This window comes from Molothrus ater, chromosome 16 (genome assembly GCF_012460135.2).
Source record: "Molothrus ater isolate BHLD 08-10-18 breed brown headed cowbird chromosome 16, BPBGC_Mater_1.1, whole genome shotgun sequence".
Lineage (NCBI taxonomy): Eukaryota > Metazoa > Chordata > Aves > Passeriformes > Icteridae > Molothrus > Molothrus ater.
In genome coordinates this window covers 7223671-7241099 of record NC_050493.2, presented here as the reverse complement: position 1 = coordinate 7241099, position 17429 = coordinate 7223671, and the positions used below count along the sequence as shown (strand labels likewise).

Below are 17429 nucleotides of genomic sequence, written 5' to 3'. Positions count from 1 at the left end.
AAAATTTTGTCCCCTGAAAATGGTATTGTCTTAACAGGTGTAGAAAAATAAGTTTGAAGATCTACATCATGGTCATTCTCAAGTATTTTAAAAAATCAATCACATTCTCAGAAGTAAATTGGCTTTAATAAAACAAATCATAAGTTTCCAGTTGTTTGTCAGCTTGACTTTTTTCTTAGCTATAAAATGAAGTCACCTACTCTTTGCATCATGTTTCATATCACAGCATCTTATATATGCAAAAGTGCATCCACACTTTATTTGCTCTTCATTTCCCATGGTGGGGGGATGGAAAAGCTGCCTGTTCCATCTCCCCCAGTCCCTACCTGATGTGTGGCTTTTGTGTGGTGCTTCGGAAGTTCCTCCCTTCCTGCACAGCAGCCTCTCTTCAGCCGCCTTGTCAACCACAGGAAGGCTGGAAGGAGCCTTGGCTTTCATTTCCTGTTTCTTCCATGGTTATTTTTATGAGGAGCTGCTTGTAGAGCTGCTGATCAAGCAGATATTCAAAGCAGGTGTTTTGATGGATGTGTGAAAATTGCATTTACGGTAAAATAGTTGATATGCAGAGGAGCAAAGTGTGAACTATTGGCATAAAGCAGGTTGTAAAGCTCTGCATAGTGAGGCTGAAATTTCAACTTGAGGTATCAAAATTAATAGCAGACAGCTTCCTTCAGCAGATGTAAAAATGATTAAGTTAAAAACCAGATACCTGTGAGTAATCATGTATTGGGCTTATAGAATCAAGTATAATGATGTATGGCCAAGGGCTACTTTTAGGTAGCTGTTAAACAGCTTTAAAAGGTAGAGGTTTCCTGGAACTGGCTCCTTTCATGGCATAGTTTACACCAAACATGCTAAGATAATTGATGGAAAAGATCAGCATCTTAAACAATTGTTGGCTGAATATCTGAATGGTGGATTAAAGAAATCTGTATTCTTGGGCTGAATCTCTGCTATTTGGGCTCACATAAAACAATGCGTGTGCTACTTGCTACGTTTTATTTACATGCACTCTTCCATATCATGAACATTTTAATTTAAAGGTGCTTTGTTTTAATTGTTTTATGGTTTATTAGGTGAAAATATTGTTTCCATGATTTCTTAACAATTAGTATTTTAAAACAGAAGGTCAAAACTTGGTATTTGTTTTGAAAGAAATATTCACCTACGTGCATGCTGCATTTGACATTCATAGCATTGGAATACATAAGGAGTTGAGTCACTTTGTTCCAACATAGTCCATAATTTTAAGAATATATAGCTACCAAGAAAGATCTAAAATGTATGCAATTACTTTGAACTCTACACCAAGATGAGTGTTTGCAAGAGCAGGTTTTTAAGTGGTTTTATACATCAGTTTGGAAGGGTTTCTTTCAAATTTTTCTCTGCTTGTTCCATTGACTTTTAAATACTGATTATACTTAGAAATGTCATCTAATAACTTATTATTTTGGGCTCAGTTTCTTATCACTCAGGAAATGTGTTTCTGATTTAACAAAAAAGGAAGAATGGGAACATTTTCCTCCAATAGTACATTTCTGCAGCTCTGAAACAAGCAAATCCCCCATGTTATTTTAATTCGGAAAATTATTCTACTAATTGTTGTAATTCTCTTTTGTAACTTGAGGAAGAAGAGAGCTGTACTCTTGGAAGATGAAGATTCTTTGGGGAATTCATGCTAATGCAGTGGCCTATTCTATGACTACCTTAGGTGCTGGAATGATGAACAGCATTTTTAATTTCTACTACGTTAAGCTTTTCCTAAACCGATACAAAATTTCAGAAACAGGATTTCATGTGGCACAGGTACTGTACAATGGAATATTTTGATTGCCATGTTGTGCTATGCATCAGTGTTGTTGCAACAAAGTGATCCTTTTAATGACAGATTAATTTTGGAATCATTGCAATTAATTAACAGTAGATTATCTTTGACTTTAGTTAATCCATAAACAAGGGAACTTACACATAAAGCACATCATTTACAGTCTGTAGAGTAAAAATCTCCAGACTTAATTGCTGAAAAGATTTTTGTTTGATAGCTTGAAGTAATTTTCTAAACTGATTTTGCCCCTCAGCTCCATAGATAAGTTTGACATTAGTGCTTTCCTATGAACTGTTTAAGTACTTAAATACTGCATTTATCCTGCAAGTCATTATCCATGTGAGTAGCTCACGTTGTAAATGGTCTCCTGAAAGTAATGGGCCAGCTCATGTTTTGAATTAACTTACTGTGAGAGTAATATCTGAGCTGTGAGGATGAAAGCCCAGATCTATAAGGTTTTGAAAGAGTGGAGTCCTAGAGACAGTTTATTTCACATGTAGTTGGTCACCTACCTACTTACTCAATCTTATTTTTTCAAAATTTCTCTAAACCTATGAATACCCATAAGAATTTGTTTTAGACTCTGTTTTGACCCTAAGTAGCTGTACTAAGACTCTAAGACCTGTTCTACTCTGAGTAGCTTTTCTATGTATTTATTTATTGTCTGAATAGAAGTTTCTTTTAAATAAATACGCTGTGTTTGCAGAATCTCTGTAGAAGAATGACAGTAGTGACAAATTCCCTTGTTTGTGGCAGGTTGTGTTTATGATCTGGAACGCCATCAACGATCCCCTTTTTGGGTATGTGAAAAATGCCAATCACTTGTTTTTAAAATTTTAAAAGTTTAATAGTAATAAAATGGTTATAAAAATAGTAATACAATTAGAGTAACGATAATTTGGACAATTTGAGTTAGGACAATATGAAACAATAAAAGCAAAGAGGTACAGACATCCGGGTACCTTTTTCTGGGCAGCACAAGCCCGAAAAAGGACCCACATTAACAGAGGATTAACCCTTAAAAACAACAGCCTGTTCCATGTTCATACACCTCATACACGATGCATAAATTCCATTCAAACACAGAATTCTGTCTGGTCAACATCAACTTCTTCCTCATAATCCTAACAGCATCATCCTGCCCGAGAGGGGTGGGAAGAAGTTTGTTTCTTATGATAACAGAGCAATAAATTCTCTTTCTTGTCATGGATGTATTTTATGAAAAATCCTTTCGCTAGGATCTTTTTTCCTGAGAAGCTGAGAAGCTTAATCTTCTCCATGTTTTGCTGCTTTGGAATGTGATTTGGAGAATTGTTTACCCAGCATGTGAAATTGTTTTTACTTGATGACCAATGACAGCCACCTGTGTCGAGGCTGTGAGCAATCACAAGATTTTATTATCATTCCTTTCTGTTCCTTTCAAGCCTTCTGATGAAATCCTTTCTTCTATTCTTTAGTGTATATAATTTATAATATATCCTTAATAATTAATATATAATTTTCTATAATAATAACTAATATTCTAAATAACTAAAATAATAACTAATATACAATTTTCTTTTAATATATATCATAAAATAATAAATCAGCCTTCTGTAACATGGAGTCAAGATTCTCATCTCTTCCCTCGTCCTGGGACCCCTGCAAACAGCACTACACCTCCTCTGAAAGGTGTAGGTGTCCTGTGACTGTTATCCAGTGCGAGTCCTTGCTTTTAGGAAAAAAAGTATCCTACATAGCATAGTTTCTATTTTAACATTTTGTTATAACCTAAAACTATATTTAACACACTATTTAAGACAATATGTCGCCATAGGACATGAAACAACACGAGCGCACACGCCGCTGCTCTCAAGGTGAAGAAAAAGGGAAGTTTATTTTCTGACTCCAACATTTATAGTTTTCCAAAAGTGACAGTGGATTGGAGGGTGACAGTGCCACCTCTCAATGACACTGGACAAACTAACAGTCCATCAGATTTCTCCTCCTCCATAAAAGAATGCAAAAAGAAAGTGTGTGAGAAAGTTTGCTACAAGAATGTAAACATCAGAAGGCTTAGAAAATCTTAAAAAAATCAAGGCCACAAGAGTTAACAGAGCATAACTTTCTAACACAACACATCCAATATTCATTCTAATACTTGCACAAAGCCAACGATAAAATCCACATTTTTCCCAGGTACATTCAGGACAACTCCCGGCTGAAGTGCTGCGCGCGGCGCCAGTTCTCCATCCTGTACGGAGCCCCCCTGTACGGCCTGGCCTTCCTGCTGCCCTGGTTCCCCTGGAGGCTCTATGGGGAGGGCGACTGGCTCTGCAGCCTGCACCTCCTCGTGGCCCTGTGTGCCTTCGATGGGCTGCTGACCTTCGTGCTGCTGGCACAGTGCGCGCTCTTCACCGAGAGCTGCCCGCGGCACGACGGCAGGCTCCGCCTCATCGGGTACAGCCAGGTGGCCACGCTGCTGGGCTCCACCAGCGTTCTCTTCTGTGGGCTCGTATCTGATAATATGGAAAACTTTGGGTATTTTCAGGTTTTCGTTGTTTTGGTCGCAGCGCTAGCGACAGCTTGTATGTGCTGCACAGGTAAATACAGCACGAGTCAGTACGAGCAGAGGGAAATTCACACGGAGGATGCTAAGCTGGAAAACGGTAATGGAGCTTTCTCCTTGGCCTCAGTAATTGCATTGACCAAACAGATTATGACAGAGAAGAACTTTCTATGTTTTGTAACAATGAACTTCTTCCAAGTCTTCCACCTAGCCTTCTACAACAATTTTATGATGATCTTCACGGATAATCTTATTCCTAAGGATGTCCTTTCTTCCTCAGTAAGAAGTATCATGTATGGAGCAGGTTTTATTTGTCCTCAGGTAGGTAGACATACTTTAGTTCTGAATATGAAAACCTGTTGTTTTAGTAGTTCACGGTATCCATTTAACCTTGAAAAAAGTGCTGTATTTGGCATAAGGCATTTGCCAGAATGAGTTCTAAATCTCACTCCCCAGTGCTCTAGAAGAAAATACCTCAGTGCAGGCTGATCAAGTTTAAGAGGTAGAGAGAGCAGACAGACAGGCTGGTGGAACATGTGTTTAAAACAATGTGAGACTTGAGTAGGCAAGGAATGAATGTTTTGTATCCTCCAGCACTTATAATACCTAAGCATAAAGGAATGAAAAACATGGCCAAGATCAAACATTTCTAAAGCAAAATCTACAGAATTCTGAATTCCTTTTTGTTTTGTTTTCCAATGCTGTGTATTAAAAATGAAAGACTAAGCTCTTCTTCAGGAAGTTTCTGAAATAAAATGCTCAAAATACCAGAAAAAAATTATAAAGTATGAAAAGCATTGTTAAAATATGTGGTATCTCAGTCATGGAAACCAGACAAAACTCTAAATAGCTGCTTTTGGAGAATAGTACATTCCCATTTATTTTGTTGATTGGTCTCTTGGTCAGCAGTATTTTTATGGGGAAGAGAGACATCCTTTTAAGAGCCCAGTCAGGGATGAGGGGAGGAATAATGAACTGAAAAGAGAAAGAGAACCCAAAAGAGTAATGTGTGAAAACAAGCAGCAAAAGTATATCCCACAGAATTTGACCATATTTGTTTGCAGTAAATAAAAAAATCCTCTGTTCATTGCCTTCTAACTTCTTTCTCTAGATCTTTAAAACCTTTCTCTGTGTTTACCTGTTGGATGCTGAAAGTTAGGACACTCAAAGTATGAGTATCCTGACATTCATCATAGGTGCTGATGGTGTTGAGAATTTTTTAAAATCGGGCTGTTATATTCATTAAATTGGAATGGGTTTTGATAAGTAATATGTATAAGAAGATAAATGAAAATGCAACTGGAATTCACAGCTCAATTTCAGTTCCCATTTGGGCTTTTGCATATAAAACACAGAGATCCTGAACATACCTTCTGTTCCATAACTCCTAACTATCTATAATTTCAACTTTTGTCCTTATCACAGCTTTAATAGTTTTGGGGCTTTCCCCTATACCTCAGGCAGTTAGGTAATGAACTTTGGAAACAAATCAGAAGCTACAGAAGTTAGGAAAGCTTAAATAATTTTACACTTAATATATAGCAATCACTTTTATTGATAAAATCAGTGTGACAGTGTGAAAAGAACAATCTTTCAGAAGCTGCGTCCCTCTCTGCTCCCCAGAGACTCTTTGTCTAGGTGGTCACTGAACCGTGGAGGGTTTGCTGTGACCTTCTTTTTCTCAGGTTTTGTCCCTTTGAGCTCAAGATACAATAAGAGAATTCTCTGATGGCAATGTCCTGAACTTCACTTACTGGAAAAACACCCAACCCTTGTAAAATAAAGCTCCTTTTTATGAACTCTGCTTCAGTGGCCTCTACTAGAATTCAGCTTCTAACTTAGGTTCCTTCTAGTAGTGGATGTGAGGAACACAACCTGCCCACAAGGAAAATGTTCCTGTAACATAGACAAACAACTCTGAATTTGCATCATTGTTAGTATTTTCCTTACAAACACACAGTCTTAAAGACGTGCAAGTAGTGAGGAATTTTCTAAGTCATAAGTACTTCCTGAGACAGAGTTATTTTGCAATTACAGGGAGACAGGAACATGGTGTTTATAATAGCAGGCATTACATGATCCCTTAGTATTTTTGGTGGAGGCACTTTGCAGCAAAATCCCTGAAAACAGCCAGGGGGAGGAGTATGTTTTAAATTTCTTATTACAAGATACTTTTCTTATACCACATTTCCACATTTGTTTTACCTCCCTGATCAAGTAGAAATCTTGAGCTTTTTATACAATAGCATTTGCCATGGTAATCTTTGTCTGACCGTAGCATCCTGGTTTTATTTGTTATGTTAAAGCAGTTCAGTGTGGGAACAATTGTACAAGGAAAATTCTTTCCTGTTCTTCATCTGAATATTACACAGTTCATCTCTGTAACACAGAAGAAAGGAGAAAATGTGGGTCTTTATACAGATCCACAGATCTTTTTTGTATATTTGTGACAGACATGAGGACCATGTACATGTAGATGGTGACAAAGGCCCACTTAATGAAAAGAACATAATTCATTAGAGAATGTCCTATTGAAACTGAAAAGTGAAGAGCAATGTAGAACTTAAATTTTGTTCATACTCTAATCAGCACTTAATATAATTTTCATGAGTTGGCCAGTCACTAGATTCTCAGAATCTGCTCCTTGCCAAGACTGGCAAAATGAAAACTCAGCCGTGCACAAGCACTGGCCTCTGCCTTTCTGTGCTTGCTAGTGAAGCCTCTAACTTGCTTGGTTAAAGCTGTCCTGGTGAGCTTGCTTTGCCAACTTAAAAATCATGTGTGATTTCTATAAATGTCAATGAAAATAGTAATATTGATGAAAAAGCAATTACTGAAAATACATCTTTTCAGCAGTTACGTGGCTAAATGCTTGATTTACAGTTACCATACTGCAGAGCTAATACTTTAAGGGATATCTAAAGTAAAGATCATGAGCATTAAATAATAGTTAGGCATTGTGGGGAACTGTTTCCCTCAGGATACAGCAGTTCTCAGTGGCTAGTTTTTCAGTGAAAGGAGACTGTACCTAGTAGAAGTGGCATAGAATGAGCCAGTAGAGAGTTGTCTTTGTTCAATTTCTATTTTTTTATTTTGCTGAACTTCTTAGAAAGGGTCATTGTTTTCTTTTTCTTTTCTTTAAAGGGTATTAATTATGTCAGGTCTGTGTTTTATAGCTGTCCTAATGCTGAGACACTGTACTGTACCTTTTCATCTTATATATGTATATATTATCTTTTCAGTGCCTTGTTCTTCTTAGTCATGCTTGGTTGAAGAAGTTTGGTTATTACAGAATCATCTTATTTTCCTTTTACTATGAAGGAGTAGCTGCTGCTGTCATGTGTCTTCTAGGGCAAGAACACTATTATCTGCTGGCATTTTATGTCACAACAAACATGTAAGTAAATCCACTCCCTGTTCATAGACACAGCTGAAATACTTCTAACAGAGCAGACACTTGCTTTTATTTACCATGAAGATTCTGCCTCTGCTTTCATGGTTTTCATTCTGTTTCACTTACCAGAAAAGTTGAAACTCCAGTTTCAGCTTTTTTTTTTTTCTTCTTTTTTTTTTTAGCTTTTATTTTCTGCTTGAAATAAAAAGAGCTTTAAATGCAAGCAGCAATTACGGTTTGCAGGCACGTGCCTCCAGTCACTTTAACCTGAGATGCAAGGGAAGGAGAATCTCATGAAGAGCTCAGCAGAGGATCAGTCTCTCTCCCCAGGGACTGTTTGCTAGGAAAGCTCAGCCCTCACCCTGTGCTGCACTGCAGCAGGTCTGGGTGACTCAGGCTGGTACCCAGCACCGAGCCCATTCCCATTACACTGTGCTCAGTGTGGGATGCCAAGCTGGAGCAATTTCACATAAGTACATAATGATACATGGAAAACTTTATTTGGTTGTAGCAGAATACTGTTACAGCAGTTTGTTTTTATTTCTTCATGTTCTCTTTCATTGTTGTCTTTCTCCATGTTCTTTCCTGCCCTCTTTTTCTTCATCTTTCCCTCCCCACCCCGTTTTCTTTCTTATTTTCAGTATTGCAGTCGTGGGCTACTCTAACACTGAATTGTGTGAACAATAAATTGAATTTCGTTATCTGCATGTTTTAAATGATGAAGATGTGTTTTGATTTCTCCAAGAAAAAATTCTGAGGTACCTAAAGACTGTATGTTTAAAGTGCTAGTTGTTCAAAGTACCTTGTTAGTAAAAGCTCATCACACCCAAAGTTTAATGACACAGAAATTGTAATATTTTAATTTATTGTTTCATTTGGCTATTTGTTAACAATCAGCTTTGTATGTGTGTGTTTCTATGTGTGTGTTGCATATCTATATACATCTATATACACTGTAAATACAGATCTAGGAATGCATGTAAACTATTCTTTCTATTCTAATTCTTCCACCTTGAAGTTTATCTTCCACATGGTCATGTCTTTTCCAGATTTCAAGAGCAAATTTTCAGTTTGCCCTTTTTCTGAGGTGTTTCTTTTCTCCTGATCATTTTAAATGACATTTACTGATAATGTAAATTTATTGTCAAAGTGTTCACGACCTTTTACACCAATGTCCAGCAAAAAAAAGAAGAAAACCCCCCACTTTTAGGTTTGCATATTGATTTCTAATTCTCAACTAAGAACAGATTTGATAATGCTTTCAGATAGATCACCATGTTTTAAGGAACATCTCAGCTTTGTGTGTTTGCAGAATATCAGTGTTGGTGTGTTTGTGTTGGAATGTCAGTTACACTTTCATTATAAAGTAAATATAAGAACTACGAACTTCTAAAATATTTTGTTTTTCTCTAGGGTAATTGTGCAAGCTTCATTTAGCTTGTTCAATTTGCCTTTGGCAGATATTGTTGATGCAGATTTAATAAAGCACAAGAGGAGGTAAGTCAGTCATTACTGGTTTTTTAAGCATGCTGTTTGCCTTGTTACTCTTTGGTAATAAATTATGTCAAAGTAAAGGCAGTAAATGATCTGGGATCCTTGATACAGAAATACTTTTAGTGAGAGCAGCTTAGCATAAGTGAAGATCAGAACTTGAGTAAAGTTTCCTGCAGTTCCTTCAGTAGAGTAATTTAAACAGATTATTGGGTCATTTCTCTTTTTTCTTATACTATAATATAAGCCAAGTCCTTCCACTTTTTGTAGCTTTCTTTTTGTTAGCTTCAATTGAATTACTTGGTAACCAGGTGCATCTTTAATCAGGTATGGAATTTTCTGAACGAGGCCTTGCCAAGATGGAAAAGGTGTTAAGAGAGCTTTGCCTATGCTAGGTAAAATGCAGATTTCAAAGTCTAACTGGTTCTTTATCTCCCTGAAATAAAAGTGATAAAACCTGCTGCAGAATAGCATATTGCAACTCAGTGATCTTTTGGATTTTTATCAAAGTGCACAGAACTTCCTGTGGGTTCAATCAATTGTTATGTAAGTGTAGATTCCTCCTGGTAAAGAACTTGCCCCTCAAATCTGTTGCTTTCATGAGGAAAAAATTAGCTCATTTTCTGGCCTATGCATGCAAAATCTTCAGTTGTAATTAATTCTCCATGCACTCTTCAGTCTAATTTAACTTCAATAATTAATCAAAGTGCACAAAGTTGAATTTAAGTACGAGTCAGTTCAGAATTAGGGCCAAGCTCTGTCTATGGATATATGTGTGTATATATATTTATATATATATACTTGTACACACACCCTGTAGAGGCTTGTAACTCTTAATTTCCAAATAAATTTAAATTTCATTATGAGAGTAGATCTGCTATAATGTGTGAACTAGATTAATCTAAGGATCATGATATTTAGCATTTGCATATTCAAGCTTTTTAAAATCACAATTGTAATTAATACACTAATAAGTTTGTGTTGTGCAATAATTTGGTTTTTCCCAAATATTTTAGATTACCACTTTCTCTATGGTTTTTGGAACCAATGCTTTATTTACCAAGCCTGCCCAATCTTTGGCTCCAATGATTGTGGTTACAATACTGAATCATTATGGATATTATAACCTGAATAATGTACCTGGTCGTCCTGATATAAGGTGAGTTCAAAAGAGATACTTTAAATCTTAGAAAATAACATTAAATACTCCTCTAATCTAAAAATAAAATTGATCAGCAATTACTTTGCATCAACTGCACTTCAAAAACATGAACATTTTAAAAATACTTATTAGTTGTTTTTGTCTGTGTAGAAGCACAAATGTTTTTTAAAGAGTAAATAATTTATTAAACAATATACATGAGGATATTTACCTGTTTTGAAAAGCAAAGGATACCTTTCATCCCTGGCTTTTTGCAATAAAAGAAGAAAATGTTTGAGATCACTTAATAGCTCTTATTAAGATACATATTGTCTGGCATCTGCATTTTGTTTACCTCATAAACCTACTTCCTTAAATATATAATATAAAATGTTAATCAGATTTTTTGTTGTTGTTGTTGGTTTTTGGGGGTTTTTTGAGAGAAATCAGTATAATCACTGGAGGGAGAGACTTTGCCTGGAGTAGGAATGGATCCTTTTGGCTCCAATAGTCCTCACCATTCTAATGCTAATGATTTCATTGCAGTCCCTGGAGACCTTAATACAGCATAAAGCTGTGGTTGCTGGTTAGTTGGACATGTGTGGGCTTTTATAAAAATAAATTAACAGGGAATAACCACACTGAAAGGGTCACAGGCTGTATTTATGACCATCAGGAGGAAGTGGATAGGGAATAACTGAAGTCAGGGCTAAATGGAAAATTCAGTCCTGATTAGGATTTACTTGAAGGAACAACATGAATATCCTGAGAGCTACACAGCTCTCCTAAACCTTTAGTAAAAACATAAAGGAACAGATAAAACACAATTTTATATGGACTTTTGTGGAGATGGCTCCTGAGGGAGAGAAGTCTGGTTATGAGTCACCTAAGGTTAGGAGAACATTCCATATTGGAAGAATTTTCAACAAAAAATGTACGAGGACAAGCATGACATAAAAGAACAACAGGTGGTCTTCAGAAATGCATCCAGACAGAAGCAGAGGCAGCTTAAGTTTGAGGCTATGTGTGAGAACAGCTTATTTTAATGCTCTCTGTAGATAGCCAGTGAGATGATGTGAAGAGGACATGAACCTCATTATAATGTCAAATAAGATGAGTGATGTTTGCAGAAGACTGGTAGGTTGAACTGGAAGTGGATATGAGAGGGCTGAATATATTCATCTTGATGATTCAGAGAAATTCAGATTTGAAACATAAAAACTGCAGTTCTGATCCCTTTCAATCAGAGAAATGATCCCTTTGTGGATGGATTTTAAATCACAGTAGTCATAAATCTTTTTTGCCTGGTAAATAGCCCCTGGACTATAGCAACAATAAATTTATTATATAGAGGTTGAAATACTTGGAATGCTTAGTCTATAAATCCTGTGTTTTCACTTGAGTCATGCTGAAATTTTATTTATTTCACTCAGGCCAGGAACAGCCTAAAACGTACAAAGCTGAGATTAGTGAATCAGAGCATCTGAAATACATATTTCTCTTGCCCATCCTTTCAAAAATATTTTCTTAAATATGAAGCAGTTTGCCTGTGTTTCCTGTATATTTGGTGTGTGAATGGGTTTTCCTTTGCTTGCAAATGGAGTACAGGGTTGATACACAATCCATGAGGACCAGAAAGCTCAAAGTTGTTTCTAGGGAGTCAGTTTGCCCTTGGCACTGTTTTCAGACCATTGACTGAGCTAAAACTACTTTTATATATATATATATATATATATATATATATATATATATATATTAAAACCTTTTGGCTGGTCTCATATTTCTGCCATAGGCAGACAGTTAAAATACACTTGCCCCAGGACCAAGTTGTTTCAGGACAAACAGAAATTAGGTACAAGAGATTGTTTAAAATACACCCAAACTGTTTTGGGGAAAAAAAGATTTTCACAGATACGAATTATATAAAATTAAGTATTATGACCCATGCCAATACAATCTCAGCTCTGTCCTTCCTCCTTCTCCAAAGCTGGCAATATCTACAATATCTATTAAGTGCTTTGGAAAGCATTTGCTTTATTAGGTGTAGTGGCAGTGAATTGTGAAGATAGTACAGAGGACCCTTATTCTGCATTAACAAAATGTTTGGGCCCTGAATAAATATGTCTGAAGAGTTTCCAGCAATGTTGTTTACTGGGACAAGGCAGAATATGCAGTCTGTACACTATTTGCTGCATTCTGAATTATTTTTAACAATTGATTTTACTAACAATTATTACTCTTTCCTAAACGGAGAGTTTGGGGATGACACAGAGCTGGGGCTGTGGCACAGGCACAGAGGGTCACACTGCCCCTGGGGGGATCTTGGCAGGCTGGACTGGAGAAATGGGCTGGCATTAAACAAAGTCCTGCAGCAGGGCAAAGGTGATCCTTCCCCTCTGCTCACACACTGTGCCTCAGCCTCAGGAAGTGTGGGCACTGCACAGAAGTTAAGCACTTTGTCATGGATTTAAAGATATTTATTTTAATATCTTTAAAATTTGAGCAATGCTTTGCCGAATGGAGTGTCCTGATTTTTCCTGTCTTCCATCATCATAGCAAAGCAGTCTGTATCGCTTGAGATGTTATTTGTTCTTGTTTGGATTTTGGTTTTTTGGTTTTTGTTTTTTTAGTTTGGCTTGATTTTTTTTACTTTGCTGTGGAAAAGATGCCTAGTTTAAAACCTCCCTCTTCTGGAGAGCCACTGCAACTACCACCAGCTTCTCTTGAGAGTGCTTTTGAAATTTGTTCTTCAGAATGAAGTTATTTGGCAGCAATTCTTCATTATTTATTGAAGGCACTTAAAACTGTCAGTGCTTTCATATTGAATTACTGAACTACCTGTCATTCTGTTCAGAGTGATTTTAGGGCTGTTTAGGGAAACATTGTATGTTTTATTAAGGTAGATGTGGAAATTTCTGAAGTTACTTGTTCAACTGTAATTGTGATAAAATCCAAGATCTGTGCTTGATTTATCCCAGTCCCTTAATGAAATATTTTCCCATTCCTTGTTTTGTGTATTATATTGTTTCATAATTCCTGCAATAACTTAAGGTTTTAGAGTACAACAGGTAATATTACTTTCTTAAATCAGCATAATTCCAGTGAAACCAAATCAGGCTTGAACGTGTGAGTGATTTTGCAGATGTTCTTTGTGTAAAGGTGGAATAATGTTAGCACTGAAAACTGCAGTCCTCTTCAGTGTGCAGAGCAAGCCAAATGCAAGCCCCGCATCCCGTTAAGTGTGTCTGAGTGCTGTTCTCATCACGAGGTGGTTAAACAATGGCTGTGGGCTCTCTGCTGCCGCTGCTCCTGCACTCCCTGGGGGCAGCTGTGCCAGGGCTGTGCATGATGAGGGCTCCTTCTCCTGGAGGTGCACTGGAAATGCCCTTGGACACAGGCCAGTAAACAACTCCAAATGGGAAATGATCGTTCCTGCCAATAAACACTGGCTATGGCCCAGTGGGCTGCTAGTGACCATTTCCAGCCCCAAATGCAATTGCCCGAGTGATTGAGTGATTCACTTGTGAGCCTGTGGGCTTTTGTTTTCTCCTGTAGCATTAACATGTACATGGTTTGAGATAAACTGTGCTCATTTCTGAGCCTGGCTCTGTACTAAGGACAGAATCTGGGCTTTGTTGGAGGTTGCAAACATTTTTTCTGTTAAACTGAGCGAGACATGAGTTGATTCTTTCATGATTCAGAGGAGCTCTTATGTTTTATTCCAAAACCTGCTCAAGGTTTGGGGGATTTTTCAGAGATTTTAGGTTTTTTGGACCATTTCCATTGCTGTTGTGTGAGTATCTTATCTCATCCCTGAATGCTAAGGAAAAAAATTAGAAAGGAACATAAACTGCCTCATGGAGAGAAAGTTCACTTAGGGGCTGTTTCTCAGCTTGAGTTGACTTTCCTGATATTTAAGTAATTAGAATCCCATAATTAACAGAATGCAAGTAGATAATGGTTCCTACTAGATGAATGCCAAAATGCATGCTTTGAGCTGTCAGAAACCATGCTGCTCATAAAAGAGAGCTCATTTAATTCTTGCATTTTCTTGCTTCATTCATATTTGCTGATGCTTTTATTTATTTTTCATTAGAGAAGATTTAAATGAGGAAAGGCCATGCATTCATTACAAAAAAAGAAAACTCGTGTTAATTTCACATTTATTCTTTCTATAGCTTATATTATCTTGTAATCACTTATTTTAAAACCAAATGGAATAAGGCTTGATATTTCAAATGGCCCTTGAAACCACACCTGAGTTTTATGCAATTATCATTATTTCTGTCTAGCATTCAGCATCTAAAACATCACACTATGTGGATAGTTAGAGCCCAGATTTCAACTCAAATAAATTAATTTCATGTTCTAATGTTTGCTTCCATTTTCTACTTTTCTTTCTCTTCCAAATTTTTCAGTCTTATTAAAGCTTTTTGGATGCTCTGTTCTATAATTGGATGAAATTTGCTTAAAAGGATTTCTATATTGAAAGGAAAGTAGTGAACAGGATTTCTTAGGTTGTATTAAAATGAACTCTTTCTATGCTAATTGTCTGAATTCCTCCCACCTAGAGAAAACAATATATAATACATATCTGCATGTAGAATTAGAAAATACACAAGATATTTCTATTTCTTTTACTTAGAGTTGACAGTAGAGCAGCATGTCTTTGTTTATAATGGGAATGATTTAAAAATAACTTGTTTAGTGATCATGGAAGTTAATCTTCCTATTGAAAGCTGGGTTCTCATTTGTTCCAGCAGGTCGTTTTTAGATCTCCACGATGCCATGTTCTACCTGGTCTGTCTGGTTCCCCTCTGCATTGCAGTCCTACAGATCCTGACCTGGACTCCCTTTTCCATCCAGAACAGCCACCTGGCAGCTCCACAGTAAATATGGAACAGTGGGCAGTGCATCTCTGCTGAACCACAGGAGAGTTCAGTAAGTTTTTCATGTGAGAGAGCAAAATTGCAAGATGAAACACAGTTTGTGTGTTTCATTCAGTCTCTATAGACTGTGACTCACATGCAGCCTTAATGCTGAGCCTACACAAGTTTTTCCTAGTTCACTTGCTTTCTGTTAATGGGTTTTATCCTTAATTACTTTATTTAAAGTAACTTCTGGTATATAATGACTCCTGTTAACTCATTGGAAGAAAGGATGTGGCAGATCAAGGAAAGGAATCCCAACCCAGCACCTGGAATTCCAGGGAATGATGTTTTCTGAAGCCTACTGGTGGATTAATTTTGCCATATTGATAAAATGGCAGATCTCTGAAGCTAATCTGGAAGATCCTAGTGGACATCCCTCATGGATGGCAGGGAGATGAAAATTGACATGTCTACAGCTGGCCAGTATGAAGACAAATCTGACAGCTACCATGGGAAGAGCCAGAGTAATTAACTCCCCTGTGAAAGCCTGTGTAAGGCTACAGGAGAAAAGGATTCAGCTGCTGTTCAGTGTTGCTCAATATGGAAAAAGCTCAGTAAGTCCTCACTGGCTTGCAGAATCCCTGGTTGGTGGAAGGTCAGTGAAGTTTTCTGGCTTTCAATGGAAAATAATTTTGAAGGTATCCTATAAATAGTGCCTCATACAAAATGTCATTGTGGCAAGGACAGCATTAGTCTGTGGGTGTAGGGTTCAGCTCTTGGACAAATGGAGGTGTGCACACACAGTTACTAAACCAAGCTCTCCCTGTTCAGTGGTGTTATGTTGGCTAATTCATTTGGTGTGTAAATATTTAAGTTAATTTCTGAATCATCAAGTTGAAGTTAGTTAATTTCTGATTCATTCTTATCAGTTAAGATTTTAAATGAATCCTGTGATTTTTATAAAATAAAGGGGTTTTGACCAAAATTTAGAAACATTGAGTCCTCTCTTCATTTCACACATTGCAATGATAATACACATTGGCATGTTTACAGTACTCCCATTGAATCAATGTTATTCTTCCTCCAATATATCCACAGTGTAATTGTGCAGTGATAAACCTTTAGCACAATACAATCACTGCATTTTTGTATTTTGTTTTGCCTGGGCAAATACAGTTTTAGTAGCACTTTCTTAAGGAGTGCCACTTGAAAATACAAGAGCACTGTGTGGATCCCAGTTTTAAAAGGGTGAGCAAGCTGATTTTCAAGGCTCTACACTAACTGTGACAGGTAACTTGGAAAAGAAAGGAGTGTAAGAAATGGCTTTGGATTTTGGTGGACACCAGCATAATTTAATGAAGAAGTTTGAGATCTGAAATACCAGAGTTGAAAAAAACCATTCATTTGTGCCTTGGCTTTTACATTTGCAGAGCAGAAATAACATCATTTCCTTGCCTTTTTTGAAGTGTGAAGTGCTTTCAAGGCGATTAATGAAAAAGAGGGAGATCATCATTAAATATTTAGAAATCCAAATGAATCCTTTGATAGAAATATGAAGATTTATGTTAAAATGTAAGAAGCCAGAACTGTGGTGAAGTTTGAAGTTGCCTTATCTGGTTTTTATCTGTCTTGTCAGAGACACTGTTGTCCATTTGCATTGTGCATGCTGACAGCATTATGTGCACATCACCTGTGTGCTCTGTGGGTGGGTAAATACAAATACCAGAGCAGATACAGCCTGGCTGTTTAGGGCTTGAATTTGAAAAGATTTCCTGCATTGGATGTATTTATTTCATGTCTGAAAGGCAGGAGTAGAAGTCAAAGGAATTTAAGTTAATATAGTCAATATAATCTTTGATTCATTATATGAAACAGTCTTCTCCCTGACAGTTCCTTTAAAATGGTAGTAACATTAGTCTCTTTTTTCTTTATTGTTTCTGCATTTCCTAAATTTCCCATGTTTATCCTATCTTCATAGAATATATATTTTAACATATACAATAAAATAACATTATTGTACCACAAATAGGGTTTGTTAGGTGACTGTGTTAGTTATTTCTAATATTAAGTTACTAGAATATAGTGTACAACTGGAAGACTACCATGCTATACAACAGGAAATCTAATAAGTGGTTTTAAGAGTCAGAATTACATCAAGA

General features: G+C 36.8%; 1 protein-coding gene across 1 annotated transcript; it reads left to right on the top strand.

Annotated features, from left to right (window-relative positions):
- Positions 1-1572: 1572 nt before the first annotated feature.
- On the top strand, positions 1573-16255 carry LOC118692813 (transmembrane protein 180-like). The gene is given in 7 exon segments (XM_054516618.1): positions 1573-1806; positions 2582-2625; positions 4004-4694; positions 7616-7770; positions 9181-9268; positions 10275-10417; positions 15163-16255. Coding segments are annotated over 7 exon segments (1404 nt in total). The 5' UTR covers positions 1573-1653; the 3' UTR covers positions 15293-16255.
- Positions 16256-17429: the final 1174 nt, after the last annotated feature.